Source organism: Platichthys flesus, chromosome 15 (assembly GCF_949316205.1).
Source record: "Platichthys flesus chromosome 15, fPlaFle2.1, whole genome shotgun sequence".
Taxonomy (NCBI): domain Eukaryota; kingdom Metazoa; phylum Chordata; class Actinopteri; order Pleuronectiformes; family Pleuronectidae; genus Platichthys; species Platichthys flesus.
The window spans coordinates 8,656,405-8,672,636 of NC_084959.1; the positions used below are offsets into that span (position 1 = coordinate 8,656,405).

General features: G+C 41.4%; 3 protein-coding genes across 11 annotated transcripts in view; all 3 read right to left on the minus strand.

Moving 5' to 3' along the window:
• The window catches only part of LOC133969231 (EH domain-binding protein 1-like protein 1), a 28,425-nt gene extending 26,981 nt beyond the window's left edge, over positions 1-1,444 (minus strand). For 6 of the 9 annotated variants that reach the window (XM_062405573.1, XM_062405568.1, XM_062405567.1 and 3 more), the window contains exon 1: positions 979-1,444. In XM_062405573.1, the coding sequence (XP_062261557.1) occupies positions 979-1,082 (104 nt within the window). In that variant the 5' untranslated portion in view covers positions 1,083-1,444. The remainder of the gene's footprint in view (positions 1-978) is intronic. The other 3 variants (XM_062405570.1, XM_062405569.1, XM_062405572.1) reach the window with 2 other exon arrangements.
• Positions 1,445-4,630: 3,186 nt separating this feature from the next.
• On the minus strand, positions 4,631-7,113 carry znrd2 (zinc ribbon domain containing 2). The gene is made up of 4 exons (XM_062406552.1): positions 6,954-7,113; positions 6,377-6,528; positions 6,206-6,290; positions 4,631-6,079 (listed from the first exon to the last, which is right to left on the minus strand). Exons 1-4 carry the CDS (start codon positions 6,967-6,969, stop codon positions 5,643-5,645), a joined length of 690 nt encoding a protein of 229 aa, XP_062262536.1. The 5' UTR covers positions 6,970-7,113; the 3' UTR covers positions 4,631-5,642.
• A 653-nt stretch (positions 7,114-7,766) lies between these two features.
• arr3a (arrestin 3a, retinal (X-arrestin)) lies at positions 7,767-15,446 on the minus strand. Its single transcript, XM_062405460.1, has 17 exons — positions 15,355-15,446; positions 13,465-13,499; positions 12,437-12,467; positions 12,236-12,296; positions 12,047-12,091; positions 11,731-11,921; positions 11,254-11,313; positions 11,070-11,146; positions 10,789-10,924; positions 9,721-9,805; positions 9,558-9,630; positions 9,313-9,450; positions 8,949-9,032; positions 8,838-8,861; positions 8,690-8,739; positions 8,435-8,466; positions 7,767-7,905 (listed from the first exon to the last, which is right to left on the minus strand). Exons 2-16 carry the CDS (start codon positions 13,470-13,472, stop codon positions 8,459-8,461), a joined length of 1,071 nt encoding a protein of 356 aa, XP_062261444.1. The 5' UTR covers positions 13,473-13,499; positions 15,355-15,446; the 3' UTR covers positions 7,767-7,905; positions 8,435-8,458.
• Positions 15,447-16,232: the final 786 nt, after the last annotated feature.

Below are 16,232 nucleotides of genomic sequence, written 5' to 3' on the forward strand. Positions count from 1 at the left end.
TAAAGACACTTAGAAACTTTTCCATTGGTTATCACTGAAGAACATTGTGCAGAGACAACAGCAAGATGTTAAAGTAAGCAAGTAGCCCAAGTGGAATCAAATAGAAACGTGTCAGTGAAGCTTGACCTTTGAACCCTACAAGTGTCTTTTTGGATTTGTTTTGTTTGTGTGTTGCTGTTTCAGTGGATGTTTTGAATAAAGGCCCGAGCTGCATCACCCGGACTTCTCCCAACTGGGTTGTACAACAGGAAATTGCACAAGTGAGGTAAAGCCCTACAGGGCCTGAGCTATGAGGTGACTTAACTGCACCTGTTAAATGAAATAACAGCAAAACACTTGGATCTAATGTCGTGCTAATAATGAAACATTAATATATGTTGATGCTGAACGTTAAGCTGTAAATCTTGCAATGGGAATATATACTTTTTAATATATTGTTTACGTTTAGTTGTGTCTGTTTATACTATATACAGAGCTCTCTCTCTCTCTCTCTCTCTCTCTCTCTCTCTCTATATATATATATATATATATATAATTTTGTTCTGTTGTCTAACTCCCATGTGCTTAGTAAATCACATATATACTTATATATTTTTTATGTTAATAATATATAACATGGAGCACTTAGATATTTGGACATGTGTCAATAATGTTCGTGCATAAATGTGACCATGATATCCCTTTCCTCAATTTATTCTGACAGTAATTTGTATTATTTAGTTGCTATAGTGATCAGTGACCCTAATGATTAACTATTAACTCAGTCAAACCGGATCAGTTGCGCACATGTACGCACATGAGGGACGCCCTCATCCTGCTCAACACAGGAGGATGAGATCGACAACAGTGAACATGGCCATAATAATGGAGCCCTGTTGTCGGTAGTAATAATAATAACAACCGGAACATGGCCTCAGAGAGATATTGACATTTCACACACAGTCGGGAGGAGGAACAGCGCGTCTCCACTGTACTCACCATTTCTTGTTGCACTCCAACACCAGTTCCTGGTAGGAAGCGACGAACTGAAACTTTGACGCCTTTTTACCAACGCGCTGAAGTCTCTTCCAAACCGAAGTCATGACTTCCTCTGAACTTAATAAAGTCCGAGGATTGACAAAAAGTAGGAAATCACACTCTCCTGTGCGCAACAGGCACTTCAGTCCACTTTCCCCTCCGCTGCTGCTCCTTAAAAGGTCCTCCTCTATTTCTCCTGCTGCTCCTGGTGATGATGAACCTCGCACAAGCTGAGACGTGCGCTCATTTGCAGTGTGTGAGTTGAATCACGCACAGGGCGGAAAAGAAAATAGGTGATGTCTTAACGCAGAAGTGACAATCAGGGCATGCGCAAAGAGGAACCGAATCCGCTGCGCGCACAGATCCACTCCTGATACGAGGCTGAAGTTTGGAGCTGTCATTGAAAACTCCCCACTCTCTCTCTGGCAGTAATCCACAAGGAGACAGCGCAGCTCAGTCCCGCCTGCATGGGGGCTTGTTGTAATGCGGGTCTACTGCCTCTAGAGCGAGTCCCCCCTCCCTCCACCCATGTGCTCCAGTGACAGACAGTGAGACAGGATATGCAAGGGAGTCTACTGGTGATGCAGCAGTATGCAAAGGGACTTTATCTCGTCCTCCCTGAGCACGGTGTGTGAAGGCACTGAGGTAAAAGTCTTAAGTGTACATGCAGACTTTGATCCTGAATGTCTGTGTCACAGTAATGGGCCTTATCTGCTGCAGGGTTTCATTTTATCAGCTCAGCATACTCCCATCGGCGTACAGGGCTGCAGGGCAACACACTGAATGTCTGTGAAAAATAGTTGTTTAGCTCAAGTCACTTCCTAAAGTTCCAGCTGCGTCATCCAGAGCTTTCCAGAGACGTGCCTCATCCAGTTAATTACACAGGAATAGTTTCCAGGGAGAGGAGGCCAACTGACTCAGTGTGTGTGCGTGTGTGTGTGTCTTTCTAGAGTTAATAGGGCAAATTTTGGTTCCCTATCATAGTTGTGAGGATATTTTGATGGTGTCAGGACATTTAGGCACGTCCTCAAAGGGTTTGGGTTAAAATTAGGTTTATCTTAGGCATTAAGTTGTGATGGTTAAGGTTAGGGTAAGGGGCTAGAGAGTATGGGGCATTATGTGAATGGGCGTCCTCACAACTACAGAGAGACAGGTGTGCTTGTGGGGTGAAGCCAGGGATTTTCCTCGGTGAGAGCAGCAGGGTATTTTTAGGTGGGCTAACGGGGATGGATGGATGGACAGAGGCAGCTGGAGGAGAGTGCGGGGAGGGCAGAACAACTCTCTCATGACTCAGAGTTGGTCTAATATTACACTGTGGGTCCAGTGTTCAGACGTGCATCACAAACTCCCTCCCATAACACGCACACACACACAGCGCAACATATGAGACCCTCCACTTTATCCCGACATATTTCCAGCTTCCTGTCTGCTCTATGAACAGAGCTGACCACAAGCTTTTAATTTAACACCGAACCATCGATACTAAACATAAAGGTAACAGCAGTGTCCTGTTTGTGTCGTTTTTTGCCTTGATGGATATGTGCTTTGACATTTTCAGAATTTGTGACTTCTTATGTAGTGTACTGCATTATTTTTGCGTGCCAAACGCCAGTAAAAGATCAAATTTATTTTCATCATTGTACAACGAAGTTTTGAATTGTTAAAAACTGATCTCAACACAATTTGAATTTGAGAGGAAGCTCTCATGTCCACTAGATTGAACTAGGAAGAACAGTAGTTCCCTTAAGAAACCAAATTTACTGTTGTATTTTTGGAGTCCACACCCAATAGCACGCACAGATGAATATCGATATATGATGAAAATGTCCAAATTTCAAGAGTTAATAATCTCCTACTGTAGTACACTTACACTTACAGTAACTGCGGGGTAAGACAATAACAGCTTAAACTCGGCTCAGTGACAGAACACCATACAACAAGAGGCAGAGACAGAGAGATGTGGAAGTAAAGACAGGTGAGAGGTCGCAGGCTGTTAAAATCCACATTTGCATTTCCTTGTTGATAATCAAATCATGCGGTGTAATGGGTGAGACGCAGATCAACAGTTGACTGTCAGCCGGTGTAAGAGACAGTTCTAAGTTTATCTGCGACACATGATGATTATAAATAGAGAACAGCATGAGATTTTCTTTTGAACCCCCCCTCCATTCCTGCTCCCTTCACGCCTATTGGTTTTCCCCAAGCTGTTGCTTTCGACATGACCTCTGAGGAAGAGGCCTGGACGGGTGAACACAGGCACAGTGCGACCCCTGCTGGTAACTTTGTATAACAACATCCCCTGGTGGCCTTTTATTCAAATGCAGGAACACACACTGTGCATGTATGTAGTTAACAAAGATTTATTTTAAAGGGTTAGTTGACCGAAAAAATAAAAATTCACTCAAAGTTCAGTTCATACAAGTAAACATGAATAATTCACGTTCATAGTTCACCATTTAAATTCAGAACTAGTTCATAGTTCAGTTCATTTCATAGTTTTAAGGTGGAAACTGAGAATGAAAGACTTGTTAAAGAAAACCTTATCCATCATTACCCCTTGCCTTTACTGTCGGAATGTTTTTGTCACTGCGCACATTCTGCGCAGATCCTGCGCAGAAGCCCATTGCGCAAATTCTGCGCAGAAGCCTACTGCGCAGGATTATTTTTTTTTTATTAAATTTTACCTGTTTTTATATTTAATTAATTTAAATTAACATAGTGTAAGATATTTTGTAATTTATTGGAGAAGTCCTGCCAATATTAAGAGTTTAACATATTGCCAGCTTGACAATGGGAAAGAGTGGGATTAGAACCCAGGTCTCTCTTTTCACAAACCCAACACTTTACCGACTAGGCCACTTCGGCTGTTAGATGAACTAAACAGCAATCGACGATAGACAATATACCGTGTGTGTTGGTATCATTTTATGCTGCGTTTGATAAACACTTCAGGTAAAATATTTTCTACTTTACTACATATATTTGACAGCCTTACTTAAAAGTTACTTTTATATTTTTGGCTTTTAGATACTGGATGAAATATTTCTAACGTGCACCTCACTCGGTCCCTTGGGCGAAAGCTTTTGGGCAGTGTGTGCGGTGATTCCGGTGTGTGCGTGCGAACGTGGCAACTTCTCGATGACACCGGGTTGCTTATCTGAGGGTAACACCAGTCAAATCCCCCCTGTGCTCTGGATGTGATGGTGCCACAGTGGGAGAAGGATTCCAGGTTAATGCAGGTTTCCTCTCCTTTGTGTTGGAGAGTTCATACAGCCTTCAGTCCCACCTAGCCGTTTGACTGATTCCACTGAATATCTGATGAGCTACGTTTGTACAGCAGAGAAAAAAACTCAAGCCCATTAATAGGGGGACTAGAAGTGGAGTTTTTTTTTACTTATTTGGCTTAATAAACAATTAATACTTGTCACCCCAATAAGACCAGAGCAACTTGTGTGAACAAACAAAGCTTTATATGAACTTCAATTCGCATGTTATAAACAGAAATTCCGTTTTATAATTCGTTAATAATAAAGTACTTTTTTTAACTCATGCATTAAGGGCAATGCTCTCTGCATGGCACCCTCCTGTGGAAATAAACATACTGCGCGCCTCCTGAACTGGCAAAGCTTTATTCAGGTATGCAATTAGAAAACAGTCAGGCTCGAACAACACTGAAACTTGCTTCTTCGAATATGAAGTGCTGTCTACAGATGAACAGTGCACACCTCATTCACTCCACGTGTATTTTAATGAATGAGGAACAATGAGTCCGACTCCTAAAGGTTGCCCGTCTCATCTGAGCATCACCGAACAAACTGACCATCATGCATCAAAGATATTTACAAATAAAAACCTAAAAAGTGCCAGCACACAGTGACAAGTTTTGTTTACCCCAGAGGACATGAGAAATCTATCTGAGCATCAGACTGAGCAGTAAATAAAAAAATGTTGTCCTGTGTCTGTGAGGAAAAGCAGGGTCGGATTAGAGGACTGGTACCAACAGGCCACACATTTCCACCTATGTTCTTGTACCACAGAGACTCGTGTATACACACAATTACAAAAGCATGTATACACAGGGATTTTAGCTTTTGCTCAAAATGTAATTTGCAAATCTACATCTTTTTTGTGAAACTACAAAATGTTCAATCGAGAAGAAAAATGTCTGCTAAATGTGGCCATTTTGAATCTATGAGAGCCGAACCACTGTGGATATATCTTAACATCGATTTGTTCTGAAAATATACAGATATTTAAGCCTTATTTCGATTTTGTATGATCAGATGGTTTCAAATGAATACTAGCAATATGTTTTGACGTATGTTCTATTGTTTACAATTAAATCTTAATTTACAAGTTGACGAACAATAAAAATGAACATATTATGAAACCATGTAATATGGTATTTCTGCCAGTGGTACATTAACTCAAGAGTGACCTGTGCACTTTGACACTTTAATCCCATTTTGAATGCATTTTGCAGACTAATTTTGAATTCAGCTGTATGCAAGGATTCAGTCAAAGGGTGATTCTGCAAAGCAGCAAACCAGAATCAGTATTCCAAGACAAGAGGGCAATTAAAACAGCGTTCGCATTTCTCCACAGCTTCAACCAGTCAAAGATGGTTACTGGTCGAGTTCCTTGAGACTGCGCAGTGAGTTGGCACAGCTGGAGATGAGGCTGCAGAGCTGGATACTTGCCTCTAGAGAGGCTGAGCTCTGTAGCTGAGCGGTGGCCCAGCGAAGTTTGGTAAGAACCGCTTCTTCAGCATCTTGCAACACAGGTCGAATGGCAGCGACCGGTGGTAGAACCGGGGGACGAGGTGGTGCCAGGACTACGGGGGCGGCCGGAGCTGATGGAGGAGGCACAGCAGGTGGAAGCAGGGAGGCTCTTCCTCCTGCGGCAGCCCCCTCGCAGTGCTCTGGTCTGGGCTGAGGAACCAACCCACTGGCCTGGCTGTTGTTGGGGACGCCGTTGAGCTCAGGGGCCTCGGGCGGTGCAGGGGCCTGGGCTGCGAGCTGCCGTTCTCTCACCTGGGACAACGCTGCTTGTGCATTTAGAGCTGAGGAATGGGGGGAGGAAGAGAGCAAGACAAGCACAAACGCAGTTTACAACAAGCGACGGGTAGGAGGTGCAACGATGGAGGAGTGACAGCTGGTTCTGGCATTCAATGTGCACGTGTGTTTACCAGGGTTGTCCTTGTCAACATCAGAGTCCAGCTCCTGACATGAAACACAGTAGTATTTCTGCTGTTTGTCCTGGAGAATAATTGTCTGCACAACACAAATCAGATGTTATCCCACTTCACTCGTCTTTCATGATCGTAGATTAAACGTCCATACAGGTTCGCTCCACTTACCCCACACACATCGCAGCATTCTCCCAGCATCCTGTACCCTTTGAGCAGGTAGTCCCCCATCAGCTTGCTGATCTTGTCCTGTCGCTCCCTGCGAGCATGGATCACCTTCAGCTCGGCCTCGGTCGGAGGCTCCCAATCGTAGTCCTTGTCATCTGGAAGCAATACCAAACCGATGATTTCATTCAACTGACCTACATTTACACAGACGGCATGTTTATGCTGTGATGGGACTCGTGATTAGCTGCTAGCATCACTCGTACATGTGCGACTACATCCCTTCTGCCACTTTGTCCATTTCAACCCACACATTTTATTAAAGTGTATCATTATTAAAAGATTAACAGGTTTAAAAGTAGTTGTCATACGCAGCGTAGCCGCAGTGCGCTAAAGATAGCTAGCAAAGCAGCCGGGCTAACGTCTAGCTTACTTCATGTAGCTAATACCGACGAAAAATCATAGTTAAAATTAGAATTACACTCGGGAATCGATCCCTGTGCGTGCGCCATGTTGTGTCTTTATCTGCAAGACAAGTGAAGAGCAGAAATGTCAAAGTTCGCTGAGTTATTAGCTCACAAACCTCCATTCAGAGCCATGTTGCTTCGGCTGCTGCTACACGTTGTGCGCGATGACGTTTGCTGTGACGTCTGCTGTGTCGTCTTCGTCGTTGGTCGGATAGAGACTTTTCAGGTGAGTCGTTGTGGCCCACTGCTGGCTGAGCATAGAACAGCTCCTGCAGTGTGGATTGGACTGGACTGGACTGGACTAGACAGACAGATAGATAGATAGATAGATAGATAGATAGATAGATAGATAGATAGATAGATAGATAGATAGATAGATAGATAGATAGATAGATAGATAGATAGATAGATAGATAGATAGATAGAAAGGCGAGTAATAGTATAGTTTACTGTAAATCCATAATAACTTTCTCTCAATGGTTGAATGGTTCCAGGGTTTTAAGGGCCCCTGTCACATGTCACCAGCAACATATTCATGAGACAAAAAAAAAAATTGCACCAAAACATTATGTTCTTTAAATAACTTTATTGTATTTAGGGTCATTTGACATTGCCAGTCAAAAAACAGAAACTTGTACATTTCAAAGAAAGTGAAAGTAACATTGAAAAGGTGTTTACCAACTTAATCCAAAGCACAATGACGTTTATCGGCTTCAACCTGATTTCCACCTTCCTTCACTCATACTCTACAGTGTGACGAAAACGACATTTATTCTGAACATGTAGGTATGTGTTTCTATACACAGGTCTTTGGTCACAAGGTGTGGGATACTAATTTGATATCCAAGTACTTTCTTTACAGCTAAATTACTTCAATTAAACATCAAAATCAATCTGTGCGGAGGCAGATGTCACATATGTACAAGTATCCTTGAGGTCATTGTCTTCAGTTGCTTGGTTTCTGGTATTTTGTTGTTAATGTCATTGTCCTCAGCTTCTTTCTGTCCCTTTGCTTGCCCTCTGTGTCTTCCTGTCTGTGTGGCTTCCTTATCCAGCTCCAGGGACACTCTGAAAAGAAGTAAACACACAGAGAGTCTTTCTGCACATGTCGAGAATCAACACAATTATCCGAAATTTCCAAATTGATGCTATGTAACAACCACATTACAACACATCCTAACCTATTACATTGTTACAGAAATGATCCCTGAACCTAATTTACCATTGCCTTCTATAAAATGAAAACCTCTTTAAATGGTGTAAACTTTTATTCTTTTCTTAAAGCCCTGATAGTTATAGTTAATTTTGACAATTAAGACAACAGTGGCGATTTCAATACCCCTGTGTAGTAGTATTCAGCTATGAGTAAAAGTACTTCTGTAAAGTTCCAAAGTAAAATGGGTCATTACAGAATAACATACTTAACCTTATTGGATCATAATTATAACTGTACAACGTTTAAGTTTAAGGTATGAACTAGAAATACTCAAGTCAAGTAAAAGTACCTCAAAATCATACTACAGTATTTATCTTGAGTAAGTTAGTTTGTACTACTGATACATTTTGAATAAAACATCAGAAAAGTCTTTACTCTCACCTTGCCTATGGGGGAGTTTTTCTTTCAAGATGCTGTAGAATGAAGAACATAAAGAATTAATAAAAAAGAAGCTGAATATTGTTGTTTTTTACTGAGTAACATGTTCAATGAATCTCATGAATGTGATCTGTAGGTGATGGTGTTAACACAGAAAGTGATGTGATGTGAGAAGAGGATGAGAAAGTGAAATCTTTAGAAACTGTGAGATACACCGAAGGCAAAAATACACTCTCCAGTTATTTATATTAGAAATACCTTCAGGCATAGGGTGCATGAGCAGCAGTGGCAGCTCTGCTGTGACATCACTGCGGGAGAAACAAATCAACCAATCAGAATCACTGACTTCCTTGGTAAAAATCAGTGTCAAATGACTGTGACATAATTGTTAATGGAGAGTACCCACCTGGAGGTGAGGCCACCCAGCAGGCTACACGGAGACAAGAGGGACAACAGTTTGTTTATGTTAATTTCACACCATTGAATCAATGATTGAGTTTTCATGTGTTAAACTTACCCTCCTCCAGCCACCATGAGGTTAACCTTGATCTTGTAGGAAACCAGGATTCCTATCACCTCGTTCTCGACAATATTTGTCAGCCTGTGGTAAAGACCAATTAAAAGGATTTGAGGGATTACAGGGTTTAATATAGTTGCGTGTACCAGAGACGACGAAACATCACGGACACTGATCAACATGCTGTAAAAAAAGATTCTAAATCCCAAACTGAAAAGTGGGATCATGTGTGTACAGTTGTTTGTGTCCTAGAGGAGATAATTGCTTTGGTCAACATCCATGAATTCCTACACTGTCCAGCATTAACTGAGCGAGTTACAGCTAAATCCTGCTCCAGTGGTCCCTGCTGTGTTTGTGCACCTACATGGTGGAGGAGGCCAAGTTAGTGTCCTCGTCCTTCAGTCGTCCGTCCAGCGACAGACCTCGTTTCTCCTTGTTCTCAGACAGCAGGGGGGTGATGGTCAGCGTGTTCTCGTAGGTGCTGCCGGGCTCCACCGTCTCTCTGAAGAAAGCAAACCCACACATGAACACCTCTCCTCTCAGTGCCCCAGGGATACGGGCAGTTTGATGCATGCTGGGAATTCAGTTCTTTCAGTTCTGTCCACGCACCCAAAGTCTTTGGTGAGAACAGCCTTGGTGTATTTGTCTGCTGAGTAGAGGACGATGTCTGTGGTTTGGTCCACTGGACGAAGACAGGAGGACAGAGTGAGACAAAATATTAGCTTAGTTTCTCTCGGTATCAGCCGTGTTATTTCTACAAACAGGTACGCACCAGTAATCTTGATATTCTTGACCGTTTTGTTGCTCTCGTTGTTGACTTTGATTTTGACTGGGATCGCTTCACCGTGGAAGTAGAGCTGTGGTCAAAACAAGACGGCAACCGGTTAATAATGGAGAATGGCGAAAGGGTTAGCTTAACCTGGTCCCTGTCTGATCTAGGGGCTGCACAGCCAAGCTACATGTATGTGTGTCTGTATGTGTGTGTATTCAAAACAATTCAACAGTTCCTGGATGGATGTTAATCAAACTTGGTGGGAATATTACTTGAGAGGAAATCTCCAGATGATTAACTTTTTGGAGCTTATCAGTCAAAGGTCAAAGGGTATCTAAGCAAATTACTTTTATTCCGCCCCCACACCTCAAGGATGTGTTAATTAACACATTTTATTATACTATATTATGCTGCATTACATTGCACATTGAAATCTGACACTGTTCACTGTTGTGCATCTTGCATTTCTTTGTATTTATTTAGATATGTTTATGTCTAAATAAATGTTACTTTGTATAAATATTAGAAAAAGGGTGTAAATGATAAGTAAATAGTGAGTAAATATATATTGTTTCTTTTTATTGCTTTTCCTATTTGTGTTGTATTTATTGTGTTTTTACGTTTTTATGTTTCTATGTTCATTGTATGCACCAATAACCAGAGCAAATTCCCTGTAGATGTAAACCTACTTGGCAATAAATACTTTCTGATTCTGATTCTGATGACAGGGCTTTGTTGACAATCAAAAGCTGTAACAATATAAACAAGTTGTGCAAAGTATTTATTGCCTGATTTTTGTTGTTACTAATTATTTCTGTTCTGCATAAACGAGACAGTATGTGAGCTCTATGTTGTCAGCATCTGCTTTAAGTTTTTGTAAATATAATTGTCAATTGTTGAAAATTATATTCATTCTCTCCTCCTTTGGTTTTGTCAATGATCTCGTCAGCAATTAGTTGACATTGACTTGGCCTCATCACATAGCTGTAGACTTTAAGAAATGCAAAGGTGTGCAACCCCTATTCAGAGGTGTTCAGCTTTTTTAAACAAGAAGTTTTGCTACTGTACATCTTTCTCCATGGAAACCTCTAGATGAACAGGCTTGTCGGACATCATGAAGCTTTTGCAGATCTCGGCTTTGGGCCCGGCGCCCACCTGAGAGGGAGCAAACTGGACTTTACGAATGATGAGGCGAGCAGTGTCCCTGTCAGAAAAAGTGGGGCACAGAGAGGAAGAAGAGAGGACAGAGTAGAGAACAGGTTACTTTTTCTGAAAAATAACACTGATGCTGAAAAGATGAATGAACACAAAGACTTAGTGGAAATGACCGGGAACAACAGTGCACTCACTTCTTTTCAATCTTCTCGTCAGGGTCGGTCCTGTCCTTGGCCAGGTAAGTTTTCACCTCAAAGTCGACGCCACAAGCCTGGAGAGCAAAACCTGTTAATAAACCTCCCTATGCACTAACATTATGGGACGCTAATTATAACATTGTAAAGTTGAATGGTGGTGAAATATCAACGAGAAATATACCTTCCCCTTGTCATCAGGGCCGGGCTGCAGAGAGACTGAGCACGGCAGGTTGTTGGGAATCTGGAGAGAAGGAAGAACATTCCTGAGTCAACGTGTAGGTTATTATATTTGATTACTCACAAAAGAATGCATATTTTTTCTAGATTCAATTCCGACAGTTGAATGGAAATCAAGATATACGAGATCAGATTTGATAATCAACCATCAATTTTTAGATTCTACAATTCCTGGTAACATGTGACTTTTATAAGATTATGTAGAATATATGATCTCTCTCTAATTTATCAATTCATTATTAATTAAGAATACACCTTTATTTTAACAATCGGTTCAAGGAATATGCCATGGTGGCGTAGTCACAACCTCAAGTTTGAATTATTATTTTTAATGCAAAAAGGTCTTTAAATGTTGATAGTGTTGTGGCCATGAAAAGACGTGATCGAACCGGCTGTGGACTCTGTGGAACCTGAGACAAACCTCAAACGAGAAGGGGGCGGCGTCGTCCCCGGCCTTCTTCAGCAGCGTCTCGTGCATGGCACTCAGAGTGGGCTTGTGGCTCTCCGGGTAGATCTGGACGTGCTGGATCCAGATGTCTTTCCTGAAGCACAGGCCCATCACATCCAGATCGTCACTGCCATAACGGAAGGCACACGCCAGCTGCACATACACTGTCAACACATGTTTGTAGATTTAATCTCAGATTATTTTATCCCGCATCGCCAATCGAGTTGACTCGGGAAGATATCTGTATCTTTTTTTAAGGCGTTAAAAGTTTAATCTTTGCTGATGTTACCTTTTCTGTCTTTAAAATCTGCTGGGTTCATCTTCACAACACCATCTGTTTGGGTAGTAATATTACAGAAGAAGTGAAATGTATCACCCTCAAGCCACTGCACACACACACATGCACAGACGCACAGACGCACACACACACACACACACACACACACACACACACACACACACTGTAGAAGGAACGTACCAACTATGTCCACTTTGCTAAAATGGTCCACATAGTCTCTCTTCCCCAGGTAGAGGGTCAGCTGTGAGACAAGAGGAAGGAAAACCGTGTGAGTGAGTCTGAACCCTGATGATGTTTTCATTAATTTTCCAGTGGTGGCAAATCAAAGACAGAATTACAACAAGGGAAGAATTCAGTACAAATAAAGAAATCTAGACTTACTCCTCCGTTTCCACTCGTCTTCTTGTAAACTCTGCAAGGAAAGAAACACAATACAGTATTTGTGATAATATTTAAATTATCGATATGAGGGATTATACATATTCCCTCATATGTTTTCACCCCTGTCCATTTGTTTGTACTTTCAGCAATATTACACAAAACTACCAAACTCCATGAATCTTAGTTGAAGGATGAGACTTGGGCCAAGAATGAACTTGTTAGATTAAGGCCCAGATCCGGACGAATCGGCCGATCCAGGAATTATTTTATTATTTTGTTCAACATTGTGAAATTCATACTTATATACCACAGAATGATTCACAGATTTTAAAATGGAACAAAAAATGGGACATATTTATACGACTGATATGAGTGTGTTCAATTTGGGGCAGCTTGATAGACTCAAAGAGGAGATGAGACTTGAAAAGAATAAAATATAAATACACAGTTTCTCTCCACTGGCTTTACTCTGCTAGTTGATGATGATGATGATTATTTCTGTACTTTAGCTATCAGGAGTGATCGCTGTAATATTTAAGAATAAGACTTTTTGTTTAACAAAAGCAAAGGCAGTACTTGGCCTGTGACTGAATCACTGCCTGGATTAACCAGATGAAATAATTATTTGTTCTCCTAAAGGTAAAGAAGGTCGGAGAGCAACAGAAGGGCCTCTAATCCCTTATTCCCTTTTATCCAGTTAGGAAAACCTAAGTGTGGAGCAGCTTTAGCTCATCAGGCCCGGATTGAGAGGCTAGCCCAGGTGACACAGCCACAAATGGAGTAACAGGGTTCCTAAATAGCTGATTACCAGCGTGATCGAAAATAGCTTATTACCTGTTCCACTGTCTGAGACCCCATTTATCGGGACAAATTGGTTGACACAGCCTTAAATAAACACTTTATAACTGCTTGTCCCTTTCAGTGGAGTTGGCTGACGCCCGAAATCGAAGTCTGTGACACTCAACTACAATGACAATGGCGGCACAATAACAAGGAAAAAACTTTTCTTAAACTTTTTCAACACTTACTTCGCCATCTCTGAAGGATCTCGGGAAGTGTTTTGCTGTGGGAGGAGAAAAAACAGGTGATGAACTTTCGGTCACATGCAGCATCAATCAAACGTCGTGGTTAAGTGATTGATCCCTCACTAGCTGTCAGCTCTCTGGCAGCCGGAGCGATGTTTTGTTTAGGAGGGTATGGTAGGTTAATCCGTTGGGATAAGATTACAACATCAGTATAAAGGCTCCTGAGCCAAAGCCGTTATCCGTTACCCTGTGTTTGCTACCTGCCCCCCCACCTTTCAACAGACCGCGCCTCACGCCAAACTCTTGGGCCAGATTAACATGGCACTCATGATCATGTCACAGAGTGTTTTCCTCAACGCTGCCAAAGCTGGGGCCTGAGTGGATATTCAAAGACAGTTAAATACATGGGAGACATTAAGTCCTAACAGCAGCCTCACAATGCAGTGACTGTGTAATGTGGATTATACCAGGAAGGTTTAAAGAGCTGCGAGGGTTTGATTCTCGGTTGTTCATTAAAGATTTCCAAATTAACAGACGTGCCGTCAATCGTGTTAATGTGCTTCTTTATTTACAACATCTACTGTCCAGCGACCTTTTGGTCTCATTTATGTGTGAATCTGCAAAATATTTACCTGGAGAACTTAATACAGCATTAAAAACTTCTTCAGCCTCAACTGGAAGCGTAACACACCCAGGTCAACACTGAGCAGACATTCAAATGTACTTTATGTTACGTTAAAATTAAGTTTGGTAAATTTATCAAACGTTGGGGGATCTGATTGCATGATGAAAATTTGAGTCTGGATATTGACTCACTTGATGTACACTGTAGAAAGTAAATGAATTATCTTGGAATTGGTGATTACCTAATGAAAGAGTCACAAAATGTTCTATATGCTGGAAAAAGATTAAGAGCGTAAATACAGATATATATCCAGAATTGTTCCCCCCTCTGCATTATCCTGGTTTTAAACTTAACAGACTTGCAGTGTTATGCACAGATATGCACTATGGTGGTGTGTAACTGCATGTGGAGGAGAAATGGGACTTGTTTGGAGAAGCAAGAACCTGCAGTTCAAACAGCAACGTGGGCTCATTTTTTGGCTTCGGTTATCTTCCATGACTTCAGAGTTTGGTTAAGTCAAAGAACACATCATGTCTTCTGTTGTTTGTAAATGTGACGGCATTCTAATCTGTGCAGTGGGCTGCACCTGACAAATGCATCAGACAAATAAAGCTAAATCTGAATCTGAATGATTAAACCTACACTCCTTAAACCAGTGTATCTTCAAACAAACCACCTAAAAGTGTTGGTTTGTGTTTCTTACTGATCTGTTCTCTGCCTGCACTTAGACTTCTGACTCAGGGTTTCACTTGATCAGAGCAGCAAAAACATTTAACTGTCAAACCGCCATGAATATTTAATGTTGCTTTAATCTACGGTCGAACATCGAAGGCCTATAAACTCTTGTTGCCTGGTTGGTATAATGATTTACCCATACTGTGCATCACATCTCTTTCCCCGATACATTTATCTGGAGCAGAAGGTGGCTGTAGAAGCCCCTTGAAAGAAAATTAGGGTGACTGCCCACATACCGATTTGAGGTGAAGGTGTAAAATAACTAAGTTATTAATATCTATGAATGTGACCTATTATCATCTTTAATATAAATTAATAAATATGATCCTATAGTTATTCCTAATCTGTTTAATCTGATCAAAAAGTTAAATCATGCATGTCAGACGCCAAGTGAAAAGTTCGGCAGCAGCTTTCCTCTGTTTTGGCACCGTCCGTCTATCCATCTATCCATCTATCCATCTATCCATCTATCCATCCATCCATCTATCCATCTATCCATCTATCCATCTATCCATCTATCCATTCATCCTTACCTCAGTGGTCTGGGATGTTGGTGGAGTGCGTCAGGGTCCGTTGAGTGTGCTCTCCGCAACAGTTGATCTCCCCTTTTATACGTGGAGCCTCACTCTGTGCATCATTCGGATTTAACCCGGTTGTTACTGCCTCGTAATCTAGTTAAGGAATCAGCTGGTGTCCTTTTTGGACCACAAAGGGTTTAAAAATACCAGCCAGCTAAATCACAGAGACAGACTATACAACTGCATGGGGACATGTGGCCGCTCTAGTAGAAGGCTGATAATCCCCATCCGCATCTCCTCAAGCCAAACATCCAAAGAAGTTACCTATAAGTGAACAGTAGCAAGTAGTGTGAGTTGAAAATAAATCTGGGTCTTTGTATGTTAACATCATTTCTTCAAGAGGGTTTGTTGTGATTTTGTTTGGCCTTGTCGTGACAGAGGGGTTACTGTGTTGTTTAATATTAGCCTTTGGAATTGTTATTATTAGCCGGATCTATCTGTGAACTCGTACTTAATTAAAACAAATCTCTTATTGTAACTTCCCTGACTCTGACTGTCGGGGAACACTGGTGCCCCGGTGTTAACACATCCTTGCCAAATTCTATACATCATTTTTTAAACAATAAATAGCCCTAACTACAAACTATGTTAAGGACTTATTAAGCCTCCCTATGTGCCGGGTGTTCAATAGGCTTTAGATAGAGCTCTGATGGTTATTTCCAGATCGCTGCGGGGGGCTGAGGTTAACTGGGCCCAGACTGTGGAGTAGATAAGATGAGACAGGCAACATCTTTATTTCCTCTTCTTAAATCATATTATATCAGAAAGCTTTAATTAATGTTTGAAATATGTGTTTAGTTTTACTTTGTGTTACTTAGTTGTATCCCCCTTCT